The sequence below is a fragment of the Dicentrarchus labrax genome, unplaced genomic scaffold (genome assembly GCF_905237075.1).
Source record: "Dicentrarchus labrax unplaced genomic scaffold, dlabrax2021, whole genome shotgun sequence".
Lineage (NCBI taxonomy): Eukaryota > Metazoa > Chordata > Actinopteri > Moronidae > Dicentrarchus > Dicentrarchus labrax.
Genome location: NW_026136710.1, coordinates 19647798 through 19669178, shown reverse-complemented (window position 1 = coordinate 19669178; position 21381 = coordinate 19647798). Strand labels below are relative to the sequence as shown.

Genomic DNA, 21381 nt, shown 5'->3' with positions numbered 1-21381 from the left:
AAGTATTTGCATTTATTGGATTGGCTGAAGTTATGTGTTGTCAAGTGACTTTCCTGTCTTTTAATCTTATTGTGCAAACAAGCATTCATTAACATTTTCTTTTGCCGATTTGCGATGCATTTGGATGGAAACACGGCTGTTGAAATCAAGATTACGTTTCTTGGCAAAAGTGTTCTTATGCTTAGAAGACAGCAAGCCCAACCCAAGCCTTAGTACATGAAGAAATCCAAGTCTTTACACAGAGTGAGAGAGCCTGGGAAGGAGAGAATGTCACCAAACTGAGTTGATGCTCTTTTTTGATGGTTTAATCATGAACAGAGCAGAGGAAAAGTGAAGGCGGTGCAAAGGAAGAGAGATTTCAGCTTATGCTAATGATCATAATGTTGCCAGTTGCTGCAGAGCTGTGCTTTTGACTTAGCTAAAGGATCCTCCCATCAGTGTCGTCTTTAGTGGCTAAACCCCACAGTGGATGTTACTGATATGCAACTCCAGTGGGGCTAGATTATCGTGGAATATGCATCCAGAAGTTCAGACTATCCATATCCTTCAAAATGATTCTGTAATTTGCTGGATTTTCCTCCATATTTCCTCCCTCCCTACATCCACTACGTTTCTCCTGTTGTGATAATTATTGATAATTACTTGTCTTTCCCTGTATGATTTTTATTAGATCAGTATTGTTTTTCAGCATTTGCACACAATAAGTGGTTCAAATTTCTTCTGGGCCTTAACAGAACATGTCATATCATTCATCTCTTCCCAGCACGAAACATATTCACCTTCATTTTCACCTTCAGATCCCATTTTAGATATTGTTCCCCATGTTATCGCCAACGAGCAGCAACTAGATCTGATCTGACTTGTTAAGTCTGACATCATTCTGTCCTATGGGTCTCTCTGTACCCTGCTTTAGTTAAGGCTCAGGAAGTATGAGAATTTGGTTAAAACCTTAGGGAGAGATCATGATAATGTTGGTAGGAAACAGAATACAAACAGTGATCTCCCCTGTCAAAGTCGCACATTTTTTTCAACCACCACCCTGAACTACTTCCCCTGAGGTTTGCTAGGGACTGTAAGAACTAAACACATCACTTCTGTTTTTGTTCTCAAGAGCTGACAGTCATAACTTACACACTACTGTGGGACCGATGCCAAGTAAATGTAAAAGTTTGTTTTAGGCCTTTGAACACATGAGAAATGCTTTTTCTTTCTCTGTTTTTCTGTAACTCTGATCAAAACCTTCATCTAACCATAACCAAGCAGTTTTGTGCTAAAACGGAAACCAAACCTTAAAGCAGCAGGTGTGTAGGATTCTGTGGCATTGAGTGGAGATGTTGGAAATTACAACCAACTGAATACTGCGAGTAGGAGAAACTACGGTGGCTGCAAAACTTGCCAAAAAAACGCCAAAGCCCCTGTTTAAAGCCAATGTTTTTTCCATTCTGGGCTACTGTAGAAACATGGTGATTCACCATGGCCGCCTTTGTGGAAGAAGACCCGCTTCCACTGTAGATAAAAACATCTGAGTCTCTGAGTCCTTGTAGGTGTAAAAACTTACTTGGCAATAAATCTAATTCTGATTCTGATTCTGATGAAAACATACCTGTGACTATTATATTCAGTTTTAGATCAGTCAATAGATCCTCCTAAATGTTACATACCGGACCTTTAAATGGGAATTCCACATACATTTATATTTTACATATTAGGGTCTGTTTACAGGTCTTGGGCAGAGTCATACTGCATATGCGAAAAAAGAGTGATCTCACTTGAGGCGGCGTCGACTGGAGCTGAGGAATACTAAGTCTGAAAATGGACTTGCTACAAAAAGATTCCAGAGGACTTTTAATGTTGTTCACATTAAACAAGGGTCTAGTGTAATAAGCACAGTTTAGAAAATCTTCCTAAAGTAAACAGAAAATGTATGTACCACAGTCCGACTGAGTAAGAAAAATAAAGGTAAAACAAATATAGTACTTTGAGATTATGCCACATTCATTCCAATGAAAGTTGCTCACCCTTATGCCAAAAACACCTTTTCTTGTGTTTTTGATATTAAAAATAAACACCTCATATCAAATTTCTAAATTTGCCTAAAACGATTCCAATGAAATTAATAAAAACAAAAATGATTGATGAGACCTATCTACATACAGTTTCTCAAAACACAAGACTTTGACAGCTGTTACAAAACTCAGGTACCATCCTGACACGATCCCACTATGCCCATCTGTCTCCACTAACACTATTTTGTACCAGAAATGCCATGACAGTGATTTACAAAAGACAGCAAAGGCTTGCATTGATTCACACTGCATGCTGCTGTAGCTCTCAGCCAGTCAGCGGGGAAGTGACACAGTTGTAGCAGCAGCAGGATGTGTGGGTGGTTTCTCAGCGTTGATAATGTGGCAATCTTCATTTCATGCCCCGTGATTTTATTACATTTCCTTTGTCTCTCCTGGCGACCCAACGGCTGCCATCAAATTAGAAGCGGCCCTAATTACCTCTGCTGTGTCATGTTCAGGCTTAACACTGCAAGAAATGTACACGTCACTTCATATTTTATTTTCTCTTATCTGATTGTTGTATTCAAATCTTGTATTTGAATTCCTAAAAAGATATATAAATCTTACTATAAGAGATGGGATTTTCAGTTACTTCATATGAGAGTTTAATGTATTTGTGTTCTATGTCTGGTTTGGAGTGTGCCAGGCGCTGTTGGAAAAAGGTGATGTCATATGTTTCTGGGCACCACTCAGACAATTAACAGTTCAAGGTTGTTTGAAATCTGGTCAAACCACACCCACACGCTCTTGTTCAAGCAGATTAACTGAGTTCCTAGAGTTAATCTCTTCTCAATAATTATTAAGGGCATTTTTTCTCACTTAAAGGACCAGTGTGTAGGATTTAGTGCCATCTAGCAGTGAAGTTGCAGATTGCAACCAACTGAATACCACCTGTCTTCTATGTTTTGATGAGAAAACTACAGTGGCTGCGAAACGAAAAACATGAAATGCCCGAACTAGAGCCAGTGTTTGGTTTGACTCTTCTGGGCTACTGTTTGAGGCAGTTTAACATGGTGGACTCTGTGGAAGAGGACCTGCTCCCTCTGTAGATAAAAACGACTCATTCTAGGGTAACAAAAACTCAACTATTCTAATTTTCAGGTGATTATACGCTGATGAAAACATACCTATAAATATTAGTTAAAGATTAGATTATAAATATTAGACCTTTAAAATTTGTTATTTAGTCTTGAGGTGTTTCAAACAAGAAGATATCTGCCATTACACTTGAAACTTGTTATATTGTTAAAGAAACGGGACATTGTCTCGATTTTTTACATTTATTTTGTAAATGAATTAAATATCAAGCAAAGCAAGACAGTAAAAGGCTGATAACTTTCTGCAGTCAGTGGATATTTGTGCACCTTATGTACCTGCTATTAGTAGTGTTACATTGTACTGTCACATTGATCCACTGAGATGAGATGCTAGGGGTCACAGGCACCTTTTTCTCTCACTTCATTAGAGCCGTGTGAGTTGCAGAGACAGGTGCACCTTGACCTTGTCAGGGTGACGTCTTGTACTGTCAGGGCAGTTGTGGTTCTTGTCAAATCCTCATAAAAATAGAGCAGCACAGAGAGACAGTTAGATGCTGTGCACATATATATAGTGTATATACTGTATATATAGTCATGGCTGTGTGTGAATCCTTTGGAGGTCCACTGTGAGGGATTTAGTGGCATCTACTGGTGTAACAGCCCTATATAGAGCCAGTTTTTGGTTTGTCCATTCTGGGCTACTGTAGAAACATGGCTGTTTAACATGGTGGACTCCAGGGAAGGCAACCTGCAGCATCTGTAGATAAAAACAGGATAAAAGAAAACAAGCTTACGGTCTCATAGCTGTGGCATTATTACGCATTGTATAGTTGTTATGGCTAACGCATTAGCAAACAGTTGCCATTACACATCTAGTGGACACAGAGCAAAATTATCATTCATTTGGAGACATGTTTTGTAAGAGAAATATCTTTCTATTAAGCTGCTAAATGTTCTTCTTTCTTTACAAGCTAGTTGCTAACTTTGTGCGTCTGTCGTTCGGTGCTGGGCAGGTAGAGTACAGCAGGTTTATCGGAGCTTGTTTGCTGAAAACAGCTGGCTGCCGAAAACAGAACTGATGAGATTGAACCATTCAGTAAATGTGCCGTGAAACCAAAACCATCAGCTAAACGAGACTGAACGTCAGTGCGAGCAACCCCATTCACACATCATTTGATTCATTATTCATATTAGAAATTGTTGAGTTACAGGAGTCTGTCAGATGGGGAAGTAAGTTGTTTTATAAATCTGATGCAAGGCAGGTAAATTGCATTATCATGCATTAAGTTATTAGAATTTCAGAGGAATTTCAGTTTTTTTTTTGTGCTACTCAGGATGTGAAATGTTCCTAATGAGATAAAAGACCTTTAAAATCCACTAGTCTGGATACCAGACTTCAGCTTGTGAGACTCGTTGGGTACTTTGATGTGAAAGGAACTTTATGTCCACATTTAAGTGGTCAGCCTTTTGAAGTCAAACTGCCTGATTAAATATGCCTAAAATTAGCCTGCAGCAAATTAATTCACCGTCAAAAGAGGAAAATAGACTCTGAGAGAGACGAAAAGATCCTCAAAGTCAATTTATCCAGAAAACTGTTTTGACATATTCTTCTTCTTCAAGCAGCTCTCCCAGGACCTTTTGCTCTCTGTGCCACCAGAGCTGTTGAGCACATTCACCACTGCTTGTTGTGAATGTTTCAGGACTGTAAGGAGCTGCAGAATCAATTCAGAGTGGCTGTCTTCATCTCAGCAGGCTTTCCTTGCCATCAGAGAAAGGTTGTGTGTGTGTGTGTGTGTGTGTGTGTGTGTGTGTGTGTGTGTGTGTGTGTGTGTGTGTGTGTGTGTGTGTGTGTGTGTGTGTGTGTGTGTGTGTGTGTGTGTGTGTGTGTGTGGCTGTAAACTGAGAGTGGGAGTACACTGTCACAACGCAACTGCATGATGCATGACTCCAAATTATGTGGCAGCTTTTGCTTTTTCCTCACTGATCATTCGGAGCAGTCAGCCAGCGATGACTCATGGGAACAACAGAGGTGGAATAACGATATCAAGTGAACTCATATGAAAACATGAAGCTCAGTGGATATAAGTCATTACCTAAGGTTTCTTTTTAGATACCAACAAAATGTAGGAGGAAACTTTTTTTCAGCAGAATATCAACAGATTTCACAGTATGGACCAAGCCCATTGTCATTTGAATAGATCTGCAACTGTTTTGATTTGTCACATTTAATACTATATGCTTGAATTAGTATCAAAACAGACACAGCATGTTATTATGTTGATTATTATTATTTATTATTATTATTCTGAAACCATTTTACAGTCATTTTCTGCACAAGACTTGTGAAGGATGCATGTTGGTGCTCCAAATGTGGACTGTCACTCTTTATGCCACTGCTGGTTCTGCGCCTTCATACAGTGTGTGTACTTTTTACGTTTAGGTGAGGCAAAACGTGACACTGACATGGTATCCTCTAGTGGATTGGTGGGTCTATTACACACTTGGGCATGAGACAAGGCTGTCTGGGAGTCTGACTCACTTTCGCACAATTCAAATTTCTAATATTACCAGACAAGATTTAAGAGTCACCAGGACGTCAGCATGATTGTCTATCACTATATGTATTTTAATGCACTGATAATCACTGATGAATGTTAAAAACTTCTGAACATGAACTACTGATACAATAACAAATTTAGATGAATGTGTGGCCTTTGTGGTGGTATGTGCTTTCCAAACAGGTTTATAAAATAACATAATTAGCTTTAATTAGCAATCATTTGTCCAGATTGCCTTCAACCATTGCCGTTCAGCATTACTGAAATAGACATCTTGCTCGTTATACTCATAACAACATTTTACTCATCACATTATACTTAAGCAACATATGGGGGTCATTAGAAGTACCTTGCTAAAGGCAACATAGTGCATCAGCAGTTTTGTAATGAACTACATTAATATAGCCAGTGGCCTGGATTGCCATATGCCCTGTATCTGCTCTCCTGCTGCGCACACAGTGTAGTTTAATCTCATTGCATGGCCCCATACCCAGTGCACTTAAAGGTAGGGGGGGAACTAATCAGCTCTTGCATTTAAATGACATGTACTACCATATGTTCTTACATATGTGGAAAATTTCAAAACAAAAGTCTGGCTGTGGGTTTGTAGCATTTTAAGATTTGGTGATCTTTATATACAGATATATAAATTATTATTATTATTATTGCTGTTCCCAGTAGCAGATTGCAAGATTTGATCAAATTGGATTAAGAAATTAGACAATGAGAAAAGGACTGAAAATCTGCGGACTTGAAGCAGAATTACTGGGGTTGGCAAGAAACACACACAAACACAAACACACACACAGGTCTTAGCCTAAATATATGAAATAAATGTAGATGGAACCACAGATGCGTTTGCCAGAGGCTGTTTGTAATATAGAATACTGGATCACACCCTCCATCCAGAAGTGACATATGATAAATTGAAGTGATGGATTTCCTTCCCTGCTGCCCACAGGCCATAATACAAGTCCGCTCTTTTTTATTTTCCTTTCTCTTTGTAATTGCTGCATTAAACATACAACTGCCAGGCAGAGATGTTCAGCTTCAGGAATGCCATGGTGTCTGTAGTCTCTTGGTTCACATTGTAGATGTCAAACTAGACAAGACGAGGCCAATAAACAAAAAATAAATTTGACATGCTAGTCCTTTAGGCTTCTGTGGATAAAATGATAAAATTGTCATGCCAGACATTTTGATTCCCACTTCCCTACATCTCTTGGATTACTGTGCTGTGCTCCCAGTCTGGTCAATTCTATTAGATCAAAAGCATTTTATAGTGACACTGGCCATTTATGCTCTCCCTAAAAAATATTTTTTCTGTAACTGTACAGTAGTTACAGTACGCAAGGTCCTCTTTGCAATAAGCTGAGCTTAAAATGAAGAGAAAAATGGGAAGATGTAAAAAAAAATCTGCTGATTACACTGTTGTGATAATGCTGCAGATACATTACATTACATCATCTGTATTGTTGTTTTTTTAATCAAATTTTGACTTATTTTAATAACCTTAAAACTTATTTTTTTCAGTTTGAAAAGACAGTGAGTCCTAAATATGCTCACAAATTGACGTGTGCTTGATTGCGATTGTTCAACCTCTTAAATCGGGAAACAAAACAGCAACACTTACTCTTCCACCAGCAGAGACCTTGCTGTGTTTCAGAATCTGAAAAAACATTTGCACAAGCTCAAGTGAACTCAGCTTGTCTGCCTGAGAAGTCAGCTGAAGAATTAAGGCCGTGTCAACGGGAGAGAAAAGTCTTTCCTCCTCTCCAGCTGACGCTGGGAGTGATGCAACAGAATGCATTTCCACTTCATTTTCTCCTCCACACCAGGCAACCCAGGTTCCCCAGGGAGAGAAAGCTATCTGTTGCTACTGCAAGCAGAAAAGAGAGCTGCATGTTACCTAATTGTGCGCAAAGATTTGAAATCAACCAAATATCTTATTTACACTGATTATTAGAACAAATGGAAATCTTTAAAGCTGCACTAACCGATTGTTTTGGCCACTTGAGGGCAGCACAACAAGCTGCAAACACACTGACTTATTACCGCCTCTTAAAGTTGATATGGAAAACGCGTTAGCAAACAGTTGACTACTTACACATCCAGGAGACATTCTTGTGTTTCAGTGAATCAAAGTCCAGTATTCACTTTCCTCTTAGCTCTGCCTCCACCAACTCCTGAGGGAAATATCTAGCTCTGTAGTGCTAATAGCTAGCTAATTGTTTGCTTACTTTGTGTCTTGTTTAGTGCTGGATAGATGGCCTACAGATGGTTTATCAGAGTTTTTAGCTGGAAATCACACTGATTAGAGTAATGGAAACAAACTGGTAAAAAAAACCATTGCGTGTTGTAAAGCCAACTTCACTGTAACAACAACTTCAGGCAGCTACAGTCACTGTTCCCGAGCTGTTGTTTGCCAAGAAATTGTTCCAGAATGTAACTTGACCTAAAACCTTTTCATCTAAAGGTTGAAAAGATACATCTTGTTAATTAGTGAACATTAGAGGTGTTGGTAGATTTATTGTGAACATTAGACACAGCCAGACTAGCTGTTTCCCCATACCTCTAGTCTTTATGCTAAGCCTGCTTTGTAATTAACACACAGACATGAGATTGATATAGACTTTCTTATCCCCCCTTGAAAAGAAAGCATATTTCCCAAAATGTCAACCTTGTCCTTAATTCTTTCTTGAACTGAACTTGAAGGGAAGGACAGAGAAGATGGAGGATGTTCATGTAATGCAGGGTTAGGGTTAGAGAAAAGACTAGGCAGAGATAGACGTGAAGACTCAGTGATGAGATGATGAAACAGGGATGATATGTTGGACATGTAGAAAAAGAACTGATGCAGAGCAACACAGCGAAGCTTCTGCCTGCCATTTATCCTGGTGTGTGGGCTGCTGCTTCTCTGACAGCTGAGACAGAGGGTGTGCTACCGTATGTTTGTGTCTGTGTGTGTGTGTGTGTGTGTTCATCTCACATACTGGGGTGCATAATATAGATCTCTAGCCTGCTGATTCAGCCGCCCTGAACCTCCCATCGCAATTACAGCCAGCGTGTGGCAGCACTCCGACACTGGCGTCTGCAAAATGTCACTGTGCTTCACACAGCCCATCAGTCCACAGGTCTGTCCCCCGCTAACAGGCCGCTGTGTAGGACATGGAGGGTGCTGACTCCCAGAATCTGTCTGCCATTTTGTGCTGGTCATGTATACAGTGGGTTTATCTGACATTCTTGGATAAACACTGCTGCCATGAGACTGGACCGTACAGTGAAGTTACAGGCCATAAAACCAAAACAATGGACTGGAAGATGCTCTCTAGACTGCATAATATAAGATACAGTAATTATCCACTTATTTCACTTGTGTCATTTGACTTGTTATTATGCAATATAATGTTCATAGGTGTGTTTTTCATTAGTGTATAATCACCTGAATATAAGAATCGTTAGGAAGGGTCATGTCCATGGAGAAACGCCATGTTTAAAAGCAACATCACTTAGTTGTCTGCATGTGTGTCTGTGTGTGTGTGCACTTATACTGTACGTGAAAGTGTAAGTCATTTCAACATTGGAAGACTGAATTGTCACACCTATTTGTCTGCGGACAATTTATTCGAGGTGGGTGTTTCTGAGCTGTAACTCGTGATGAATTAAACAGTTGTTGTGCCGCGATAGCTTTCTGTTAGCGGGACATTTGTTGGTGGGTTTGTTTGGTAGGAAGGTCTGAGATGATGCAGACACTTTTTTAATTGCTTTTTTTTTTTTCAAATTGAAAAGTTGTCAGTGTTTTTGTTCAGTCAGCCAAGTTGTTAAAAAATACATTCTTATTCATCTGTGGATGAGAAACACATTCATACACTGTCAGCTCAAAATGGTTAATTCAAATCCAACAAAATGACTGTTTTTGGGACATGTTCATTGGCCATTTCTTACTAAAATTGCTCTTTCTAACTTGAATTAAGCATACAAAATATAAAGTAATGAGAAATGTATTCATTTATATTACATATATAAGTTTTTTAGAAAGGAAATTTCAAGAAAATGCAACTACCTGACAATCCAGGAGTTTATTTGTGCTGGTGGTCTTTTGCCTTTTGGTTTATTCTGCATTAGGGTTCACACTTGTTTATTTTATTAACCAGCACATATAAATATGTGTTAGGTGTAATGTGTGTAATAATGCCATTATAATTCTTAGAAAAGCTAAGCTATCTTCTTATATCCTTCTGTGTTGTTTGTGTGTCCAGACCAATGACGTAGCAGGAAACACCTGGAACTGGCTCTACTTCATCCCTCTTATCATCATCGGCTCCTTCTTCATGCTCAACCTGGTGCTGGGTGTCCTGTCAGGGTAAGTCATCTGAAAAAAGTTACATAACGACAAAATCACAAATTCCAAGTCTGTTTGTCACATGTCATGTCACATTACATTTAAGACATTAGGCAGATTATTAATTATTTATTTAAAAAAAAAAAAAAAACCTCTTGTAAATTAAAATGTGTAAGAACTGGACTGAAGAATTTAAAATTTTTTTATGTTTTTATTTTCTTAGATGGTTTATAATCAGCAGCTTATTTGCATTTTATTCTCATTTTCTTTTCACTTCCTATATTTTTTTAGCTGAGCTTGTTGCAAGAGTTCCTCTTACTGTAAAATACACAGTAAATAACAACAAATCTGAAAAAAATATAGAGCAACAAGCAGTGTTAAAAGATCAATAATTATCACGCAACTTGAGGAACCAGAAATGGTTTTTGAAAAGGTCTCTAATAGACTCTTTTTTGAGGATACTCTAATACTGCATCTGAAAGCACTGTATTGGTTCAAACTCAGCCTTCAGCATGTACTACACATGGAGGATGACTGTCCACCAGTCATAGATCAGCTTCAAGACAGTATCCTACCTGTCTGGTAACTCAGTTGAATTGAGAAAAAATCAACAGATTATTACTTCTCCTCATCATCTAGTGCTTCTCCTTTTTACTTTCCCTCTGTCATCATCTGTTCCTGTCATCCTCGTGTGTCATGAAAAGGCCTCGTGCTGCGGCTTTAATCACCCTGCTCCTCTTTGCTCCTCGATCTGACGTCTGTCCATCTCATTGTGTCTTCTCACCTGCTGTGACAAACAGCCCCTCATCTCACCAAAATCCAGATTATACTGTTACTGTCCACCACATTCCTCATCAGTGATGGTTTTACAAATATATATATATATACATCTATACTTTCTTTTTTGTTGTTGTCATAAAACAGTTCAGTCGAACTGACGTTTGAAATGTTTATTACAGCAGTATAATATAGTAAGATTTTGGCCCTCCCTGCAGATATGTTTACAGAGAGATATTGGGGAGTGATGAGCAAATACCTTAAACCCCCTAGTCATCCACCTGTAGGCCCCGGGGCCTACAGGTGGATGACTGGGTGGTGGTGGGGCTTACAGAACAACAGGCAGCAGTACTGATGCAGGGCAGCATTGACAGAGCAGAGGGAGAGCTGGGAAATTTTGCAGCTTAAATATACTGCCAGATTGGAAGGGTGTGCCTGGTTTGTGATTATGGAGAGTGAGGCATGTCGTGTGTATTGTGTGTGTCTCATGAGACACAGATCAGATTGAACAGTGAAAGAAACATGTTATCTTCTCCCATCAGTGCACTTCATTTGTGGTCCTTCAAGGGTAGGGTGATATATTACAATATTTAGTGTGAGATGATTGTTCTCTAATATACGGCTACAGCAGCTGTCTCTCTAATATATCTATTTGTGTTAAGGTCTCTCTCTGCGATAACAGCAATCTTGCAGGTTCATTTCATGTCACACTGTGTGAGATGGAAAATCTTTGTTGCAATGTTTCAGACTGACAGCATCAGTTTGGAGGAATGTAAGATTGTGTGATGAATGAAACAATGCAATTGGAGATGCAGGTGTCATCAACTTGCATCATCTCATGATTTCAAAATGCAGTAAAACCAAAAACAAGCTTTGACCATTTGGTCTTAAGTCACTGAAACTCCCAGTGTGATCTGGTTTTGGATTGAGGACCACTCTCAAGTTTCTCTCATGATTCTCTACTTTCATCTGTGATAGCGCAAATTGCACAGGACAATGTTTCAGGTCAATGAGCAACGCTGCTTTTTGATCAGTATTTAAAGGGTTTTTGTATTAATGTGATGAATTACTGTAACTCTGTATGTCAAGTATATAAGAAAAAACTATTATTTAATTTCTTGTTAAGATGTAGACACTATCTCATATCTGTGTATTAAAGGACCAGTGTGTAACATTTAGGAGGATCCAGAAATGGAATATAATATTCATAGGTTCAATCATTGTGTTTTCATTACCTTAGAATGCCTTTTTTTATCTACAGAAGGAGCAGGTCCTCTTGTACATGTTGAACCGCTATGTTTCTACAGTAGCCCAGAACGGTCAAACCAAACACTGGCTGATAGGGTTTTGCGGCCACTGTAGTTTTTCCTACACTCTTGGAAGGGGTGGGTGAGGTGAGGGTGTTGCAGTCAGCAACTACACTGCTAGATGCCAGTAAATCCTACACACTGGTCCTTTAAATATTAAGCTACAGCCATAGGGTCATTAGCTTAGCTTAGCACTGAAATCAGGGGGAAACAGCTAGAATGGCCCGTCACAAAGGTAATGAAAAATCGGAATGTATTTTCCAAAAAGTTTAACAATTCCTTTAATAAACTGTAATTCATCTGTTTATTTATCTATACATTGTTTTAATGTACTTTCCAGAACATTACATATCACAATATCTATTGCTATCTTGATATATCTACAGTATCTATCTGCTGTAAAGGTAAATGTGCAGGTTCCTGGCAGGTGTCTGATGCAGAGGGAAAAAAAAAAAGCTTTGAATCCAAGTTTAACTATCATAAAATGTTAAATCTATTTATTCTTACTGTGTATAAAGAGTACCTCTGTATGTTTCCACAGAGAATTTGCCAAAGAGAGAGAGCGTGTGGAGAAGAGGCAGGAGTTCCTAAAGCTTCGGCGGCAGCAACAGATCGAGAGAGAGCTCACTGGATACTTGGAGTGGATCTGCAAAGCAGGTTAGGCTCGTCTCTGAAACAGTGTGAGAGCTGACGCGTATGTGTTTGTTGTGTTAGAAAAACACAAAAAATTGATAGAAAGTCCTTCTCTCCTGTCTCTCTCTCTCTGCAGAGGAGGTGTTGCTGGAGGAGGAGGAGGAGATTGCAGAGGAGAAGTCCCCGCTGGATGGTGCGTGGTACAAGAGGAAACAAAACCTTCCAGGTGAAAACAGGGCTGAGTATGTGTTGCCTGCTTTACCATGGTCCATCACCACAGGAGGACAGTGGTAAACCAGGCACACAGAGGTACAATCCATCATTTCCATCTTATAATTGATTTTTATTTTACAGCATCAGTGCATTAATCCTTCCAAAATCATCAGTCATGAATGTGATCTGGTTCTTTTTAACCCGTTGAGTGGAGTGTGAGTGTAAGTGAATCTCAGACATACTGACACGGTCCTTTAGATTGAAAGTCCAAGCTAAGCTAAGCTAACCGTCTCCTGCTGTAGCTTCGTATTTATCGTACAAACATAAGAGTGGTATCAATTTTCTCATTTAACTCTCGGCAAGAAAGCAAATAAATGTATGCCACAAACTGTCTACTAACAATTTATTTAAATCAAATTGATTTCTAAACTCAGCAACAAAATGTATGCACTATTTACTAGATAGTACTGGAAAAATCCTAGTGTTATATAGTATATACATTTTAATTAAAATCATTGCTTTCTTTTGGTAAGCAAATTTAAACACATCAACTTTACAACTTTTGGTAATTTGTACACCAAAATATTTCAGGGATTTGTTCAGCCATTTCATGGAAAATTATAAAATAATCTTAAATATCTTCAGAACGACATCAATCATTTGACAAATGATTTAGGGCCAAACTTCTTTCTAATTTTCATATACAGTATGTCTTTGTATGTATGTTTTGACAAGATCTTTTTAAATTTTCCTCTTTTTAATTGAGTTAACGCTACATCATTACATATAATGTACAAAAGGAGTGAGGCAGTTCTGCAGCTTTACATTAACCGATCAAAATGTAGCTATTCCAACCGGCATTTATAAGAGCAGTCATATAATCATCACTTATGATCGACTTATTTCAGTGGCGATCATAGTTTCTACTCTGTACTATTACTGCCTCATTTCACACACTGGGCACTCTCTCTCTCTCTCTCTCTCTCTCTCTCTCCCTCTCTCTCTCTCTCTCTCTCTCTCTCTCTCTCTCTCTCTCTCACACACACACACACACACACACACACACACACACACACACACACACACCCATGATGTCAGTCCATTAGGCCTGGTGTGAAGGCAAGGGTTAATTAGTGGGCCTTACAGCTTTAGTTTGATTGGATTTGTTAACGTAAATTCACTATACCACACTCCCCAACACACACACACAAACACACACACACATTTATGTTGATGATTCTAGTAAAGTGACAGCACCCATTATTTTTCTCAATTAGTTACATATCAGGGATTAAAAGTCTGAGTCCTCAGCCGCAGAAAAACCACTCTGATGTTGTTCGAGCAGAAAATACAGAGTTGGCCTACGTCAAATGAATGACAGGTATGAGAAGTGGAGCAAAGTGCCAATCATAGCAGACTGACTCAGAAGAGGTGATTTTAATTATTTGTTCTGAAACGATGTATTCACCATTTACCTCATCTTTGGAGAGAAGAAAATATCCTTCAGGCCGGATAATTCATTTAGAGAATGGATGGGTGAACTTAAGGAAGCTGCTGATGTTTTTTTATATATTTTTCAGACAAAAAACCCTTTAAAACACTTCAAATTTGATTTTCTTATAAAATAATTTCTTATACTTTAAAGGTCCAGGGTGTAACACACAGAAGATTCTATTGGCAGAAATGGAATATAATATTCATATATATTTTGTAGGTGTATAATCACCTAAATATAAGAATTGTTCGTTGTTCGTTGTTCGTTGTTGTTTGTTTTCGTTACCTTAGCATAAGCTGTTTTTATCTTCAGGGAGTGCGCCATGTTTCTACAGTAGTCCAGAACAAAACAAACCAAACTCTGGCTATAGGCATTTTTTGCAATTTGAGTGAGTTTCTTGGCCACCAAGGTTTCTCATACACCCTTGGTTGATTTTTTTCAGTTGGTTGTAATCTGCAATCTCATTGCTAGATGCCTCTAAATCCTACACACTGGCAACCTGGCTTATTCTGTGTTGTTTCAAGATTAGAAGAGAGAAAATTTCTTGAAATAAGTTTGATTCAATAGGAAACAAGTGAAGAAAGTTAGTTAGATAAGTGTAACTCTCAGAGCCTCATTCATTTTGGTGCCTGGTTCTGCCTCCCAGCAGCCTTTTTGAGCAGAGATGCAGGGTTGTAGATCTCGAGATGAACCCACCACTCCGGTAACACGGAGCTGGTCATGTGACGATCACATTCATGTTGCGCTGGCAGCGTTTCATTCCAAGACTGGCTTCAAGCGGGAAGGCAGAAAATCTCCAAATGAAAAACATGATTGATGCCTGCTATTCATAGTTTCCAATTAGCTCACCCCTCTCACACACACACACACACACACACACACACACACACACACACACACACACACACACGTGATGGGTGAGAGCTGTTCCATTGAAATACAATTTGTAAATGCTTTCTTTTTCTTGCTATAATTGACTCTTTGACAGATTAATATTTAAAGAATACATTTTTGCATAACAGAAATGCACCATTCCTATAATAATATTACTCTATTATATTTTAAGACTGATTATTTTTCTGTTCCTGTCTGTGTTGTTCTTTTTGCAGTCCTGAAACGAGGCAAAGCCAAGAAAGGTAAAAATGACCTGATCAGTGCTGAGGAGGGGGAGGATCCTTTTGCAGACATCTCCTCTGTCGGTAAGTCTTACATCTTTTTATCCACGGCCAGCAGCAGGTCACCTCTGACCTTCACTTGCTGTCTGTTCACAGAGTCGACCTTTACAATGAAAGCCACTGTAAAAGCCTGTCTTTTACAATGAACGTTACCATGTCCTCTTACTCTCTGGTCTCCATTTATCAGATTAGTATGTCATGTCACCTCAACACTACAAAACATTTTGTTAGATATCTCACAGAAACTTAACAAAATACCTTACAGATGCAGATTTAGCACCATCTGGATATGGAGACCTAAAGCTCTTTCTCCTGGCCGTAGAAGGATTTCACCTCAAGGGAAAAGAAGTATAATTAACTTTTCTAATTAGACTGTTAAATTAAAATAGCAAGAAAATCACCTGCAGCACATTAGAATTAGACATTTTAATATTAATGGACTTCATGGTCCCACACAAAGACAACATGTAATTGCTTGTCTGTGGGTTGGGATTGAGCATAAGCGTGATAATTGAAACTATTTTGTTGCCTTCACTACTTTTATTCTATCTCATCTCATGAAGGTTTTCCATACAAATTAAGTACCAGGGGAATAAATACACTGCACACTCAAATTTTGTCTCTCATCTCACTTGTTTCACACACGATGCCTGCAGTCCTGCTGCACGCAACAAATGTACTGGTGCATATTTTTTAATGAGCAGCTACAAGGAAAATTGAAGGAGTGTTCAGGTGATTTTATGGTTTTCTTTCTGTCCCTTGGGCTGGTATTGTTAGTATCAGTTAACGTCTCACGAATTACCTCCAGTGCTTGTTAGCAGATGTGAAGTGGAATGAATCCCCAAACCATACTGTCACATTTCTTAAAAAACCTTAAGATCCTTGAGTTTTTCTCTATTTCCTCTAACTGGGTAGTACCGCGATTGTACCAAAAGCTCTGCACACTAACATGCGTGGGTGTTGCCAACACATTTTTGCAGTTTTGATAACCAGAGGCCCAAGTGCAATCCTGGCGAAGCTTTGGAAAACTGGCAGAAAAAGAGTCTGGAGCAGCATTGAGACATCATTATTGGAAGGAATACAGCATCAGCAGGTGGAGACAGGACAAAACTGTTCATTTTGGTGAAGCAAAAAGTTCCAAAACACCAGTATGACGCAGGCAAAATATTAACATACAGCATTTCAAATGTTAACTGAAAGGGATTTGACGGGGAGTTACATGGTGGAACTATTTCTTGGCCGTAAAAAGAGGCAGGAAGTCACTGCACCGCAGAGAAATACCCCTATAGTCTATAACCCCTGTGAAACTACAACTTCTTGTTCTTCCTTTTTAGTTTGGTCTTTACAAACAAGATCGAACATGTAAATTGTTTTTAGAGGTGCTTTTTTCCCTTCGAAGGAGGCTATTTGTTTCCCCCTGCTTCCAGTCTTTATGCTAAGCTAAGCTAACATGTGTCTCCTAGCACTAGCTTCACATTTGCCAAACAAACATAAGAGTGATATCAAACTTATTTTAAGAGCAACTGAACACCAGCTGAACTTCTTGTTTTTGCTGCTTTGACGCACAAGTGGACTCCAGGGTGTGGCCAGTACACTGTGACATCACTGTTAGGTGTGCAACAGACTTGAAATGTTCAACCTCTATAAATATATACGAAAGAGCCAAAATCAAAATTGTCATTTTTGTATTTGTGTTCTTGCTATAATGTATAATATCACTCTAAAACAACCACCAAAATTGGCCACCTGTTTTTCCTAGACATGCATATGCATAACCATCATAATGTATGTTAAAATTATGATCTTGATGAGTCTCACAAGAACGGGGATGCTGCTCATCGCGGTAACAGCAAGAGGACACGAGAAAGACACACACAGTGTTTCACCGTGAACTGTAAAACAATGAAACAATTTCTTCCCTCACCTCTCTCAATCATCGCTTTCAGCTCCTCCGGGCTCTCCATTTGGTCGGGCCAGTGTGAAAAGCAGCAGTAAGCTGGACAGCTCCTCCTATTTCCGACGGAAGGAGAAGAGGACCCGGTTCTTCATCCGCCGCATGGTGAAAGCTCAGAGCTTCTACTGGATTGTTCTGTGTCTGGTGGGCCTCAACACTCTGTGTGTGGCCATAGTCCACTATGACCAGCCCAAGTGGCTCACACAGGCCCTCTGTAAGTCATCATACAAATACACAGTCATACTACCACACACGTATTGATGTTGATGGCCTATAAAACTAGTTTCTCTTGGTTTTGTTACTCTGTAATCTTGAAAACAGACACAACAGAGTTTGTGTTCCTGGGTTTGTTCCTGACTGAGATGTCCTTGAAGATGTACGGCCTCGGAGCCAGGAATTACTTCCATTCCTCCTTTAACTGCTTTGACTTTGGGGTAAGTTACTGTCGGCTGTGACTCACGGGTGGATATTTAACATTAACCAGCATTGCAAGTTCTGTTTGGCTTATTGAAACAAATACAGCGGGTGATTACTTATATCCTCATCTCTCCTCTCTAGGTGATTGTGGGAAGTATTTGTGAGGTGATCTGGGACATGATTAAACCAGGAGCATCGTTTGGTATCAGTGTGTTGAGAGCCCTGCGACTGCTCAGGATATTCAAAGTCACTAAGTGAGTTCAATTCAAAACACACACATGGAGCTACAGTTAATTAGAACATAAGCCTTCAATCACAGAAAACATTGCTTTCATTTGTTGCACCACCACAACTGTGAACCTTTAAGCAGTGGCACCTCCAGAAATGTTACATAGTGCTGGCCAGAGGGAGCCGTTGGAAGGGCTTCTTATTGATTTCAAAGAATAGCGCCTAATACAAAATATCAAAGCATTGGTAGCACCCCTGCCTTTAAGGATATCAACCTCGCATTACATGGAAACATTACACTTCTCTTTACATAACCCAGAGGATGATGGGAACTGTAGTGCCAAAAGGTCTGTCTTTTATACCAAAGTGTGAGTCAAACCTCACACATCCTGTTTGTAATGCAGGCTTTCTGTTATAAATGTGTAGTCTCAAACCTGGATTAGATTATTAGGGTTATTTTTTTAGACTCTGCAAAGCTCCTCTAGAGTTACAGAAGACACTGGTGCAACTTGTCATAATGAGTAAACTGAACCTGATGTGTAAAATGAATAAACAGAACATGTTTTGACAGATCTGAGGCTCAGTTTTTACTGTTCATCCGCCATCAATTGGTTTACTCATATCTTGGTGATTTCTTTGCTAAAAAGATTCTGACAAGATTCCACGTGACTAACAAACACATCCCACCTAAAAACCTAATGTATCAAATTCAGGGGGAATTCTTTTAAAATGCTTAATTTTGGAGTGCAAAGGTTTAATGCTGCTCAGTCCTTTCTTAATTCTTTTCTCTCTGAACTGACAATCCCGTCCCAGAGTTTGATGGCAATCCTTTTATTTCATTAGATTAGCTGTAATCCTGTGATTCACTGACACTGGCAGCTGTAGACCCTGACGCATTGATTTGTTTTATTCCACCCACCGACAGCTCATATTGCCATTTGTTCCTCTCTTTGCCTTTCCTGTTTTGGTTGTTTTTGTCTCTGTCTATTTTCAAGCATTGTTTGTTTGAATCGGTTTGTTCTGTCACTCACTGCTTGTTTGTCAGCAATGTTGAGTAATATTTAATGGGAGAAAAAAATTATTTGTCCGTCTCTTTCTTTGTGTTTGCCGCTTCCTCCTCTAGATATTGGAACTCGTTGAGGAACCTCGTGGTTTCCCTCCTCAATTCCATGAAGTCCATCATCAGCTTGCTCTTCCTCCTCTTCCTCTTCATCGTGGTCTTTGCTCTGCTGGGCATGCAGCTCTTCGGAGGACAGTGAGTAATCTCTCTAACTTGTCCCGCGCTTTGTCCTCCTCTTTCCATTCATCCACACATACATGCGCACATGCTTCCACCTCTCCTCTATCCATCTCTCCATCTGACCCTCCTCCCTGTGTGTGATCCCTGGCCCGGCGTGGCGGCGGTGACAGACGTGTTGACGCAGCAGGTGTAGCTGGCAGAGCAGCAGCACCGACCGTGGCCCTTTGATATCACTCTCAGCAGGAGCTCCATGTCTTCTAATGACAGGAACACCTCATGGTTCTGGGCTGGCTGCAGTTAATCAAAAGCCTGGCATGCAGCCCCGTCTGACTCAACTTATACACACACATTTTACTTTTTAATTGCCTCACATGTCACATTACGTCACACAGACATTGCTCCAGCCAGGCATAGTTACATTTTACATTATATTACATGCATTAACATTCCTTTAATATCTGTGTAGTTCTTTAATTTAGAGCCTATTGCTGTATCTTAGCCCTATGAAACCTGAAGTAGTATTTTAGCTGTAAGTTCACCAGGAAAGAAATCATTAATTCTATAAAGCCCCTAATGGATAATTTGGGTTTATTACAATGTGAGTCTTATTTCTTTAGTTGGTTATGAAACCATGATTTGCACAAAGGATATTGCTGAGATCTGGGAACACAGCAACACCGCTACAGTGAAGTCCAGCGGGACCAGAAACACCAGCAGGTGTTGTTAACAAGCTTACAGTTTAGTCAAATTACCTATAGCACTTTAATTGGATGTAACACTGAACATGAGCACAGCTGAAATGGTGCTGATAATCCCTCATCGCACAGGAAAACTGTGCACAGCTACACTGAATACAGTATGTAAAAGTTGATCTCTAACCTGTGATGTTGTGATGTTCACAAGGGGCCATTTTGGCAATCATTTTATAGTTGGCCTTTGTTTTCTCTTTTGTTTTGTTTTGTTCACTGTTGGTTTGTTTACAACCACTGCGATCATCTGACAGCTAGTGTTTCTTGTCTGACTGAGATCTGCTCCAGATCTCAGCATTGAACTTGATGAATACAAATAGAAATGTTCGACAAAACTATGAAAATCTAAGATCCAAGTTGAAGAACTAACGAGACAGATTTAAAAAATGAGAACTTTATGTGTAAAATATGTGAAATTCCCCTTTAAACTTATGATCATCAATGAAAGATTTGAGACTGTCCTCAACAGGAAAACAGCAGCGTTGGTTGTTGACCTGTGACCTACGTTCACGTTTGACCTCTTGTGGTCATGTGATTAATGAATAATGTCACTCAGACGTGAAAGAAAAAATAGTGCAACGTTGTTATAACACCATAAAACCTCCGTGCCTCTTACCTTTTTTACCAACTTTATTAAATTTTACTCATTACACATATATTATACAACAAAACATAACCATTTTAAGAATAAAGTGCATCAGTAAACATTTTTACCAACAGTCAACACTACTTTTTTTCTAAGCATGAAAAAAATCTTTTCCCAACCTTAAGCAAGCCGTTTCAGTTGCCCAAAGCTAACTAAACCTTAACCATAATGATTTTTTTAATGAATGATTTTTGTAATGGTTATATGGGTTATTTAAGGCATTGATAAATAATTGTCTAGGCATGAGGACTCTGTGAATAAGTTGTAACTTGAAGGGGTAATTCAAAGACCAATGTGAAGCCCTGATTGTTGCTTATATCCTCAGCTTGCATTTACATTAAAGACTGAGGGGTTATAAAAATGTCCCCTAATCTTATAAGGGAATTTGAGATTCATATTAAATTATAGTATGCTAATTGGCTTTGGTATTTATTTATTACTAGAAAAACCTCATCATTTATTTATTTTTTTGTTTTTTTGGTTGAGACTGTGCGCAGACTGTGCGTCCATGCATGTACTAAAAGTCTGAATTCTGCTGTTTTAG

The 21381-nt window shown here is 39.1% G+C and overlaps 1 protein-coding gene across 8 annotated transcripts in view; it reads left to right on the top strand.

The window, feature by feature from the left end:
- Window positions 1-21381, top strand: part of cacna1bb (calcium channel, voltage-dependent, N type, alpha 1B subunit, b) — a 152349-nt gene that overhangs the window by 73913 nt on the left and 57055 nt on the right. For all 8 annotated transcript variants that reach the window (XM_051412661.1, XM_051412662.1, XM_051412658.1 and 5 more), the window contains exons 9-16: window positions 9921-10024; window positions 12629-12744; window positions 12857-12946; window positions 15538-15627; window positions 17550-17771; window positions 17879-17991; window positions 18116-18228; window positions 19326-19457. In XM_051412661.1, the coding sequence (XP_051268621.1) occupies window positions 9921-10024; window positions 12629-12744; window positions 12857-12946; window positions 15538-15627; window positions 17550-17771; window positions 17879-17991; window positions 18116-18228; window positions 19326-19457 (980 nt within the window). The remainder of the gene's footprint in view (window positions 1-9920; window positions 10025-12628; window positions 12745-12856; window positions 12947-15537; window positions 15628-17549; window positions 17772-17878; window positions 17992-18115; window positions 18229-19325; window positions 19458-21381) is intronic.